Source organism: Oncorhynchus kisutch, linkage group LG3 (assembly GCF_002021735.2).
Source record: "Oncorhynchus kisutch isolate 150728-3 linkage group LG3, Okis_V2, whole genome shotgun sequence".
Classification (NCBI taxonomy): Eukaryota; Metazoa; Chordata; class Actinopteri; order Salmoniformes; family Salmonidae; genus Oncorhynchus; species Oncorhynchus kisutch.
The window spans coordinates 48,709,957-48,722,610 of record NC_034176.2 but is presented as its reverse complement, the minus strand read 5'-3'; the positions used below and the strand labels follow the sequence as shown (position 1 = coordinate 48,722,610).

The following is a 12,654-nucleotide window of genomic DNA, read 5'->3' as shown; positions in this document are numbered from 1 at the left end:
CGGATGTGGCAGGGCTTGTAAACTATTACTGACTACAAAGGGAAGCACATTCATGAGCTGCCCAGTGACACGAACCTACCAGACGAGCTAAATTACTTCTATATTTGCTTCGAGGCAAGTAACGCTGAAACATGCATGAGAGCACCAGCTGTTCCGGATGACTGTGATCACGCTCTCTGCAGCCGATGTGAGTTAGACCTTTTAAGCAAGTCAACATTCACAAGGCCGCAGGGCTATACAGATTACCAGGACGTGTACTCCGAGAATGTGCTGACCAACTGGCAAGTGTCTTCACTGACATTTTCAACCTCTCCCTGTCTGAGTCTATAATACCAACATGTTTCAAGCAGACCTCCATAGCCCCTGTGCCCAAGAACACTAAGGTAAACTGCCTAAATTACTACCGACCCGTAGCACTCACATCTGTAGCCATGAAGAGCTTTGAAAGGCTGGTCAGGGCTCACATCAACACCGTTATCCCAGAAACCCTAGACCCACTCCAATTTGCATACCGCCCAAACATGGTGACTTTAAAACAATTAGAGTTTTTAATGGCTGTAATAGGAGAGAACTTATGATTGTTCAACAACATTGTAGTTATTCCACAATACTAACCTAATTGACAGTGAAAAGGAATCCTGGCTTCCCGAGTGGCGCAGTGGTGTAAGGCCATGCTTTGTAGTTGTGCGGCGTCACTTTTCCCCCTTAATACAAAGTGTTGTTTGGGGCTAATCCAATACAGCACATTACCGAGTACCAGTTTATGTATTTTCAAGCATAGTGGTGGCTGCATCCATGTTATGGGTATGCTTATAATTAAGGACTGGGGAATTTTTCAGGATAAAAAGAAACTGAATCAAGCTAAGCACGGCCAAAATTGTAGATGATAACCTGGTTTAGTCTGCTTTCTACAGACACTGAGATGAGTTCAACTTTCAGCAGGACAATAACCTAAAACACAAGGCCTGAGTGGCGAGTTAGTTTTGACTTAAATCTATTTGAAAATGTATGGCAAGTCCTGAGTGTTTTTGTTGAGCAACGATCAACAACCAATTTGACAGGGCTTGAAGAATTTTGAAAATAATAATGGGTAAGTGTTGCACAATCCAGTTGTGGAAAGCGCTTAGACTTACCTAGAGACTCACAGCTGTAATCGCTGCCAAAGGTGCTTATACAAAGTATTGAGTCCAGGGTGTGAATACTTTAGGTAAATTAGATTTCTGCATTTCATTTTCAATACATTTTCAAAAATGTACAGCAACCAATTTTCACTTTCACATTCTGGGTTATTGTGCTTAGATGGGTGAGAGCAATTTGATCACTTGAATTCAGGCTGTAACAACAATGTGGAAGGGGGTGTCAAGGGGTGTGAATTTCTTTCTGACGGCATTGTATGGCACATTATTGCTTTCAAATATGTGTTATTGGTACTGGAAGTTAAACATGTCAATTCCAGAAATAACAATGCACAGTATATTCGGTCATTGTATTCGCTCATTTTAGTAACATTGCTCTGCGTAGATGCGGTAAATAGACTTGCTTTCGACTTGCTGTTGATGCTCTTTTCTGTCACTTTAGTGCATTCTGTTTCCAGTGTGTTCACAGGCGTTTTTTTTTAAAACGGCTTTTTGTTTGAATTAAGCTTGAGCGGCATCATGCAGTGCGTTTGGAAAGTATTCAGTCTCGTTACGTTACAACCTTATTCTAAAATATATAAAATTGTTTTCTGCATTCATCTACACACATTAACCCATAATGACAATGGGAAAACAGGTTTTTAGAAACGTTTGCAAATTTATTAAAATAAAAAAAGCTCTTGGAGTCCACCTGTGGTAAATGCAATTGATTGGACATGATTTGGAAAGGCACACACCTGTCTATATTATGTCCCACAGTTGACGGTGCATGTCAGAGCAAAACCAAGCCAGGAGGTTGAAGGAATTGTCCGTAGAGCTCCGAGAGGATTGTCGAGGCACAGATCTGGGGAAGGGTACCAAAAAATTGAAGGTCCCCAAGAACACAGTGGCCTCCATCATTCTTAAAATGGATGAAGTTTGGAACCACCAAGACTCTTCCTAGAGCTGATCACCCTGCCAAACTGAGCAATCGGGGGAGAATGGCCTTGGTCATGAAGATGACCAAGAACCCGATGGTCACTTTGACGGAGCTCCAGAGTTCCTCTGTAGAGATGCGAGCACCTTCCAGAAGGACAACCATCTCTGCAGCACTCCGCCAATCAAGGAAACCAAGATTGAACTCTTTGGCCTGAATGCGAAGTGTCTGGAGGAAACCTTGAACCATACATACGGTGATGCATGGTGGTGGCAGTATCATGCTGTGGGGATGTTTTTCAGCGGGAGGGACTGGGAGACTAGTCAGGATTTGAGGGGAAGATGAACAAAGCAAAGTACAGATTGATCCTGGATGTAAACCTGCTCCACAGTGCTCAGGACCTTAGACTGGGGCGACAGTTCACCTACCAACAGTGCAATGACTCTAAGCACACAGCCAAGACAACACAGGAGTAGCTTCGGGACATGTCTCTATATGTCCTTGAGTGGCCCAGCCAGAGCCTGGGCTTGAACCAGATAAAACATCTCTAGAGAGACCTGAGAGTAGCTGTGCAGCAACGCTCCCAATACAACCTGACTGAGCTTGAGAGGATCTGCGGAGAAGGGGAGAAACTCCCCAAATACAGGTATGCCAAGCTTGTAGCGTCGCAAGGCTGTAATTGCTGCCAAAGGTGCTTCAACAAAGTACTGAGTAAAGGGTCTGAATACTTATGTAAATGTGATATTTCATGATTTTTTTTTTAATAAAGATTTGCTCAAATGTCTAAACCTGTTTTTGCTTTGTCATTATGGGGCATTGTAATGTGTAAAAAGTCGAGGGGTCTGAATACTTTCCGAATTAACTGTATATTCCCCATTTTGCACAAGGCTACTTTGGCCTTCTTGCAATGCAACACTTCAACTGTTTAGAAACTAAACTTTGTGACGATAATCACATTCTCACGTCAATTTCAGTTTTTATGAATGACAACTTCTGCGTGAACTGGCGCATGTGTGTTTTTGGGCATATTTTGTGTGTATGCAACATTTTATAAATGAGTCCCAGGTACTGACTTCTGATTTTGTCTACAGAGTGAGTTACAAGAATGCCAAAGCAACATGGGAGAGCTGGAGGCTGAGCTTCAGAAAGCCAATAATGAGGCATACAACACTGGACACCAGCTCACCCAACTGTCCCTCAAGGTGAGCTTACTAGCACATAACTATTGCCATTATTAAGCATATTTAATTTCTCTATCTTATTCCTCAGAGAGAATAGCGTCTTAAAGCTAGAAGAAGGTAGTTATAGGCTTGTCGAGCAAAATAAAAAAACATTGTTGGTCAGTGTATTTGAACAAACAAAACAAAAAAGTATTGTGCTCCCCAAAAAATCTTTGCTTCACTCTTCCTCTTCCCCTGTTCAGCTCACCAACAGTGAGAACCTCCAGCAGCAGATGTACTTCTTGAACAAACAGCTGCTGTTACTGGGAGAGACCAACAAGCTGGCAATACAGGAGGTGCAACGCCTGGGACCGGAGAGCAGTAAGGTAGAGGCAGGATTACGCCCCCCCCAACCTACCATATTCAATACGAAGTAGACCGGTCCACGGACAACCCAAAGCGTGATGTTTCCCAAAGGGGTGTTTGCCATAGCACTAATATTCAACTCATCAAGCCTTTGATTAGTTGAATCAGGTCTGTTAATCTGAAACTATTGGATAAGGCATACTATGGTAGTATCCCACTTACCCTCTGAAAAGTGAGGTGGAAATATTTTTGCCATATTGCTTATGCCTACCCAAACATTTAAGATCTACATAAGTTGTTAACCTCTCTTGGGTATGTGGGACGCTATCGTCCCACCTGGCCAACATCCAGTGAGATTGCAGAGCGCCAAATTCAAATACAGAAATACTCATGATATAAATTCAGAAAACAAAACATATTTTACATAGGTTTAAAGATGAACTTCTTGTGAATCCAACCACGGTATCAGATTTTAAAATGCTTTACGGCAAAAGCATACCTTAGGATTATTTGAGAACACAGCCCGGCAGACAAATCATTACAAACAGTAATCAGCCAAGTAGAAGAGTTACACAAGTCCGAAATAGAGAGAAAATGAATCCATTACCTTTGCTGATCTTCATATGGTTGCACTCAGAAGACATTCATTTACTCAATAAATGTTCATTTTGTTCGATAAAGTCTCTTTATATCCAAAAACCTCAGTTTTGTTCGTGTTTTGTTCAGTAATCCACAGGCTCAAACACAGTCAAAACAGGCAGACAAAAAAATCCAAATTGTATCCGTAAAGTTCATAGAAAATTGTCAAACGATGTTTATATTCAATCCTCAGGTTGTGTTTAGCCTAAATATTCGATAATATTTCAACCGGACAGTAACCTCTTCAATATAAAAGGTAAACAAGAAAGGCACCCTCGGTCGCGCGCATGAAAAAGCTCTGTGACACATCAGCGTCCATTCATTCAGACTGGTCTTACTCCCTCATTTTTCAGAATACAAGCCTGAAACAAATGTCTTTTTACAGATCGACTGCACTTGTGACGTGTCTCACTCTACTGTGTGGGAGTCGTTAAAATCATATCTCAGGGGCCAAATTATTTGAAAAATTATATGAACACGGAGAGAAAGCTGGCAAGTTATCTGAAATCTGTTGCAGCTGATTTAACTTCTACCAATCCCAAAGAAATCAACAATCAATTTAAGCAATTCTATTCTGCCCTTCACTCGTCAGAGGCTCTTCCTGACACATCTCGTATGCATGCATTTCTAGACAATCTGGACATCCCCTGTCTCAATTCAGATGAACAAACCAACATGAATGCCTCTAAGTGATGATGAAGCTACTCTGGTAATCCAGTCCATGCAGAGCGGTGAAGCCCCTGGGCCTGATGGCTTCCCTCTTGAATTTTATAAAGCGTTCCCCTCTAAATTATCCTCAGCTCATTGTACAATGAAATCCTTTCTAGTCAGAATCTTCCCAGACACTTACCCAGGCGACCTCTTTCAGTTTTGCTTAAAAAAGACAAGAATCCACTAGATTGTGGAATATACCGCCTTAAGCCTTTTTGTGCTGCGATTTATAAAATTCTCACTAAGGTCCTCTCGTGCCGTTTAGAGACAGTGATGCCTAAAATAATGAACTTTGACCAAACGGGATTTATCTCAGGGAGGCAATCTTTCTATAATATGCGTGTTATTCTTCTCACAAAACTCTTTAGCCAAAGGTTGTCATTTCTCTTGATGCTGATAAGGCTTTTGATTGGGTTGAGTGGGAATATCTATTTACAGTACTAGAGAGATTTGGGTTTGGCCTGTCATTCCTTTCCTGGATTAAGATTTTGTACTCGTCCCCAGTGGCTTCTGTTCGCACCAACAGTGTTACCTCCAGCTACTTCCCTCTCCACAGGGGGGGCCAGGCAGGGTTGCTGTTTATCCCCTTTCCTATTTGATATGGCTAATGAGCCTCTTGCTGTTGCCCTGCGGCCAGAGGAGAGTATTAAGGGAATTTTAAGGGGAAAAGCGTGCCTAGAGTAAACTGCCTGCTACTCAGTCCCAGTTGCTAATATATGCATATTATTAGTATATTTGGATAGAAAACACTCAGAGTTTCTAAAACTGTTTGAATGATGTCTGTGAGTATAACAGAACTCATATGGCAGGCAAAAACGCGAGAAAAAAATCCAACCAGGAAGTGGGAAATCTGAGGTTGGTCGTTTTTCAACTCAGCCCCTATTGAAGACACAGTGGGATATTGGTCATGTTGCACTTCCTAAGGTTTCCACTAGATGTCAACAGTCTTTAGAACGTTGTTTCAGGCTTCCACTGTGAAGGGGGTCTGAATGAGACAGAGGTCTGGCAGAGAGCCACGGGCTCGTGACGCGCGGTCATCAGAGTTAGCTCGCGTTCCATTGCTTTTCTACAGACAAAGGAAATCTCTGGTTGGGACAATATTGAAGATTTATGATAAACATCCTAAAGATTGATTCTATACTTGATATGCTTTGATATGTTTCTATGACCAGTAATATAACTTTTGGGAATTTTCGTCCAACCTTTCCACTGGACTTAAAAACCATTGCTGCACGTCTGAAGTTTGCAAAAGTGCACCTGGATGTTCCACAGCGCTACTGGCAAAATATTCTGTGGACAGATTAAACTACAGTGGAGTTGTTTGGAAGGAACACAACACTGTGTGGAGAAATAAAAGCACAGCACACCAACATCAAAACCTCATCCCAAATGTGAGGTATGGTGGAGAGAGCATCATGGTTTGGGGCTGCCTCAGGGCCTGGACAGCTTGCTATCATTACTAATTCACAAGTTTATCAAGACATTTTGCAGGAGAATGTTAGGCTACCTGTCTGCTGATTTTAAGTTTGCTGACGCAACAGGACAACTCCCCAAAACAAGTTAATTATAACAACAGAATGCCTACAACAGAAGAAAATACGCCTTCTGGAGTGGCCCAGTCAGTCCTGACCTCAACCTGATTTGAGATGCTGTGGCAAGAGAGCAGTTCACACCAGACATCCCAAGAATATTGCTGAACTGAAACAGTTTTGTAAAGAGGAATGGTCCAAAATTCCTCCTGACTGTTGTGCAGGTCTGATCCACAACTACAAAAAATATTTGGTTGTTATTGCTGCCAAAGGAGGGTCAACCAGTTATTAAATCCAAGGGTTCCCATACTTTTCCCACCCTGCACTGTGAATGTTTACACGGTGTGTTAAACAATTGTTTTCATTTATTTATTAGTTTAAGCAGATTGTGTGTTTGTCTATTGTTGTGATCTAGATGAAGATCAGATCAAATTTTATATTCACATACTTTTTCTTGCCACTGTACATCTCTAACCCTGTGGAGAGGTACAGGTTTATGCTACAAGGTTTTGGGACATTCTCTGGTCATAAGTTAAACCTAACAAAAAGTGTGCTCCTCCCATTAATCATTTAGCAGAAGGAATTGGGTATGCCAATTTCCCATTTAAGGTGGAGCATCAGGTCTTTACTTATTTGGGGATAAAAGTCACACGCTCTGTTTAGAAAAACATCAAAACACTCCTGCAATGAACTAAGCAGGATTTCATAGGGTGGTCGTCTCTTCCCATTTCATTAACAGGTCGCATTAATTCTGTTAAGATGACTGTACTACCTAGGTTTTTGTACTTATTCCAAATGATTCCCATTTTTCTGTCAAAGTTGATGTTCAAACAACTGGACAGCTACATTTCCAACTTCATTTGGAATAAGTCAAGACCCCAGGCCTTACCAATTTTTTTCATTTTTTTTTACACTACTACTGGTCAGCAAATATCTAAATATGTTTATTGGGTTTCTACATTTGAAAACAATGGGCCATCATGGAGTTAGTCAAGCCTTCCAACTTCCCTGGTCTCGCTCCTGTGCTCCCCAGTGCCCATGAACCTTGGCACCCATGTTTTGAACCCCATTGTTAAGAACTCCCTTAAAATCTGGTCCCAATTCCTTCAGTCACTTTAGCCTTAAACAAGCAAGAGGCTTCTCTCCATGAACATCTAATCATCTCTTCCCAGTATCACAGATTGACACGGCATTCCAGTTCTGGCATAGGAAGAACGGTCTGGTGTTTTTTTTTTTTTGTGTGACCTATTTGTTGTTAACACAGTCTCATTTGATACTCTTGAGAGTTGACCACCCAATACCCACTTTTTTTTTTTTGATTCCTGCCAACTCGCAGCTTTGCCAAAAAAACTAACATTTCCTTTTATTTCTATTCGGGCCTAATAAGTGTCCAGTTGAGAGGTGCTTAGAACTTAACTCTTATCTGAAAGGCACAATCTCCAGATGATACAACATAATACAGAACATTAATCCGCCTTCCTTTGCAAATACAAAATCTGCATGGGAGCAAGACCTAGGTGGCGAGCTACCTGGTGATATGTGGCTACAAAGTATTGAGCGTATCCACACATCCTTTTGCGTAAGGCGTGAGCTTATTCATTTTAAGGGTTTGCACCGTCTCCATTACTCAAATGACAGATTGGCAAAAATATACCCAAATGTTGACCAAGTGTTTGAGATGCCACCAGAGTCCAGTGACTGTGGGACACATGTTTTGGTCATGCCAATCTTTGAGTGGCTTCTGCCTCAAAAATGGGGCCCCATTCTCACATATGTGTAATACAACTGTTCGCCCCAACCCATTCACTGCCATTTTTGGGGTACTTCCCCTAGACCAGAATGCTACCTCGCCGCCTTGTCCTCTTTCACTGGAAGTCTGCAAAGCCGCCCTCCTTTATGCAGTGGGTTAAGGAGGTGATGTCATCTCTGCCTCTGAAGGAGGTTAGGTACACTGTGCATGGGCCTGACAAAAGTTTGACTTAACCTGTTCCCCATTAATACAATACGTGGAGAGCCTGTCTTTTACTTTGTGTAACTTGCATAGTGGCCATTTGTGCTGATAATAATTTGTATTTAACTTTGTTTTCCCCATTTGGTTTTGTTTCTATTATTATCTTAACCGCCATCGATAAGAAACAATACTGTGCAGCCGTATTCATTGACCTGGCCAAGGCTTCCGACTCTGTCAATCACCACATCCTCATCTGTAGACTCGACAGCCTTAGTTTCTCAAATGATTGCCTCGTCTGGTTCACCAACTACTTCTCAGATAGAGTTCAGTGTGTCAAATCGGAGGGTCTGTTGTCCGGGCCTCTGGCAGTCTCTATGGGGGTGCCACAGGGTTCGACTCTCTTCTCTGTATACATCAATGATGTCGCTCTTGCTGCTGGTGAGTCTCTGATCCACCTCAACACAGACGACACCATTCTGTATACTTCTGGCCCTTCTTTGGACACTGTTAACAACCCTCCAGGAAAGCTTCAATGCCATAACTCTCCTTCCGTGGCCTCCAATTGCTCTTAAATACAAGTAAAACTAAATGCATGCTCTTCAACCAATCGCTGCCTGCACCTGCCCGCCTGTCCAACATTACTACTCTGGACGGCCCTGACATAGAATATGTGGACAACTACAAATACCTAGGTGTCTGGTTAGACTGTAAACTCTCCTTCCAGACTCACATCAAACATCTACAATCCAAAGTTAAATCTAGAATCGGCTTCCTATTTCGCAACAAAGCATCCTTCACTCATGCTGCCAAACATACCCTTGTAAAACTGACCATCCTACCGATCCTCGACTTCGGCGATGTCATTTACAAAATAGCCCCCAACACTCTACTGGATGCAGTCTATCACAGTGCCATCCGTTTTGTCACCAAAGCCCCATATACTACCCACCACTGCGACCTGTACGCTCTAGTTGGCTGGCCCTCGCTTCATACTCGTCGCCAAACCCACTGGCTCCAGGTCCTCTACATGACCCTGCTAGGTAAAGTCCCCCCTTATCTCAGCTCGCTGGTAACCATAGCAACACTCACCTGTAGCACGCGCTCCAGCAGGTATATCTCTCTGGTCACCCCCAAAACCAACTCTTCCTTTGGCCGCCTCTCCTTCCAGTTGTCTGCTGCCAATGACTGGAACGAACTACCAAAATCTCTGAAACTGGAAACACTTATCTCCCTCACTAGCTTTAAGCACCAACTGTCAGAGCAGCTCACAGATTACTGCACCTGTACATATCCCATCTATAATTTAGCCTAAACTACTACCTCTTTCCCTACTGTATTTATTTATTTTGCTCCTTTGCACCCCATTATTTCTATCTCTACTTTGCACATTCTTCCACTGCAAATCAACCATTCCAGTGTTTTACTTGCTATATTGTATTTACTTCGCCACCATGGCCTTTTTTATATGCCTTTACCTCGCTTATCTCACCTCATTTGCACACATCGTGTATATAGACTTGTTTATACTGTATTATTGACTGTATGTTTGTTTTACTCTGTGTAACTCTGTGTCGTTGTATGTGTCGAACTGCTTTGCTTTATCTTGGCCAGGTCGCAATTGTAAATGAGTACTTATTCTCAACTTGCTTAAAAACATGCTTAAAAAAAGAGACTCGGAGCTAGAAAATGGTATATCATACACTGCAGTTGAGCAACAATGGGAAAGTAATTCTGCTTTGAAAGTTGATAAGCTTGTAACCCCACTTTTGAGAAAACGGCCCTTAAATGTTTTGGAACAGCTACTGGAGCGCTCTTCTTTGTCTACACCCATTCAGCATCATTCACACCCTCTTTAGCCCCACCCATCTCTTTAAGGATTCACATGTGAGGCCATGTACTAAACAACCAAAGATTTCAAGACTAAAGGCTGGTTTATACTACAGGTGTGTGTTGTAAATTTTGCCTGGAGTGCTCTCTGGGCGTTCATAAACTCGTTGTCAGATTGTCCATTTGTAAATTCAGAGCGTTTTGCTCTCGGAGCATTCAGAGCGCACACTGAACGCTTTGGTCGAGGAGTAAGGTTGATCCTAGCGTTCGACCCTAACGTTGGCTAGCTTGCTAGCTACTTCCAGACACAAATGAGAGAACAGCTCACTCTGACCATTTTACTTGCCCTAGCAGAGATGGTTAGGTTGTTTTTATGTTATCCAGAGTGCTGGTGACTGCAACTGTGCTGCTGGCAACAATTTAATTAAACTTTTTTGCCACCGTTTTCTGACACCGTCCATATTCGGCAGGTGTTGAGCATTATTCTGAGCTCTGGCACACTCAAACGAGAGTGCTCTGATAGAGTAGATATCTAGAGCGAATTGACCAGCTATGTGTATTGACAGTTGTTGTAATGACATCAACATTCATTGAAATGGTTACTTGCATTCTGGAGTCTTTTTGTTTAGACATGTAGCTAGCTAAACAATGAACCATAATCCCAACTCATAACGTTACTACCCTGCATGAATCGGCAGGTAGCTAAACAACCAGGTTCAATGTTAGCTAGCTAAAAGTACACTATAACTTGAAATGAAAAATGACTTTCTGACAAAATTAGAAACGTGTAATATCTGAAAATGTAGCTAGCTAGATTATCTTGCCAGTATACATGTATGGACGCTTATTCCTCTGTTATGGATGCCATGGTTTCCATTAGTTTGAAGATGTAATCCAGAGACTGGTGTCAAACGCCAGAATTTTCTTAGCTATCATACTCTAATTCCAAGATTTCAAAACTTGGTCCTCCAGAAATTGGAGAGCAACACTTATGTAGTTCTACTACGTGATATCTTTCAAAAAAGCCACGTTAGAAAGGATGACCTACTACTGACCAGCTCATGTGATAGACAAAAGCGTGCTAAATGGCAGACCAATCCGAACTCCTCTCTCGGCATGTCCAGCCCGCTCATTATCTCCACCAATCATGGCTAGCTGGAAGGTTGCGGTCTTTTTCCGTGGCTAAACCAACTGGGCTCGTAATTTAACAATTTTATTCGTATTTACAGATGTCATACAAGTTTGTTATGAAGGCACATGAAAGTTCACATGTTCCAGAAGGCATTTCTGTTCCAGAAGGCATTTCTGCCCCAAAATGCATTTTGATAAAATGTTTAAAAAAAGTTGTTTTCAAATGGCTCTTGTGTGAAGTAGTGACGTGTGACATATGCCTAGTTTCCTGAAACTAGCCACAAATGTGCACCCCTTTTGCATTCCCAGGACCAGGATAGAGAAACACTGCCATAGACTAAACCATTTCCTGGTCCTATCTGCAGGGACTGCAGATGCTGCAGTCATCCATGGGCAAGGAGCAGGAGTGTCTGCGTCAGAGCATGCTGCAGCAGACCCAGGGGCTGGAGGCAGCCCAGCAGCGCATTGGAGACCTGGAGGCCCAGCTAGCCAAGAAGGAGCACCTCATTCTGGAGCAGAAGTTGTTCCTGGAGGAAGTCAAAAGCCAGACCAAGTAAGGGCCCAATTCCACTCTACTTTTTTTTTAGGCTATTGCGAGCTCTGATTCCCTTATGTATTTTATTTTTCAAAGAGATTGTATTTAAAATGGTAGACAGATTTGAAAGGGGAGAACTGGTGGGGAGGCTGGATTCAACCGACATCAGCTACGTGCTTGGCTTCCAGTACCAAACGCAACTCTTATTATTCCACAATGGATGGACTGTATTGTGTACTTTTACCCCTGTGAACTTTTAAATTTTAAAGGTGTGTCTATGTGTAACCCCAGGGGCCAGCTGCAGGCGTCTGAGAGCAGGTACCTGGCCATGCGACGGGTCACCCAGGTGCTGCAGACGGAGATGCTGCAGCTCTACAGCCAGCTGGACGCCGAAATGCTGACCACCAACCAGAGTCTCTCGGAGTCTGACACCATCGAGCCCTCCAGCGCTCCTCCTGGCACTTCCAGGTGAGACCCAGCACCTCCTTTGATCCCTTTCCCACAGTGTGAGGGATGGTTCCAGCTCCCACAGAATGGCTATAACAGCCAAGGGCCTTCAAAGTATAATCACGCAATATTGACAAAATGCTGCTGGTGTTTTTTTTGTACAATGAATGTCTTCTCTCTGGGACAAAGTCAAATGATATAACAGTGTCAAATGCTACTAGCAGGAGATGGTCTTTTAGGTAGGCTATACCCAGTGCAGTGCAATTTGTATTCATTTGAGCCATCTCCTCATCGCTACAGTCTAGA

General features: G+C 42.7%; 1 protein-coding gene across 4 annotated transcripts in view; it reads left to right on the top strand.

Moving 5' to 3' along the window:
- Positions 1–12,654, top strand: part of tsc1a (TSC complex subunit 1a) — a 35,299-nt gene that overhangs the window by 19,380 nt on the left and 3,265 nt on the right. For all 4 annotated transcript variants that reach the window (XM_020476056.2, XM_020476046.2, XM_031807552.1 and 1 more), the window contains exons 18-21: positions 3,144–3,254; positions 3,476–3,598; positions 11,732–11,919; positions 12,193–12,369. In XM_020476056.2, the coding sequence (XP_020331645.1) occupies positions 3,144–3,254; positions 3,476–3,598; positions 11,732–11,919; positions 12,193–12,369 (599 nt within the window). The remainder of the gene's footprint in view (positions 1–3,143; positions 3,255–3,475; positions 3,599–11,731; positions 11,920–12,192; positions 12,370–12,654) is intronic.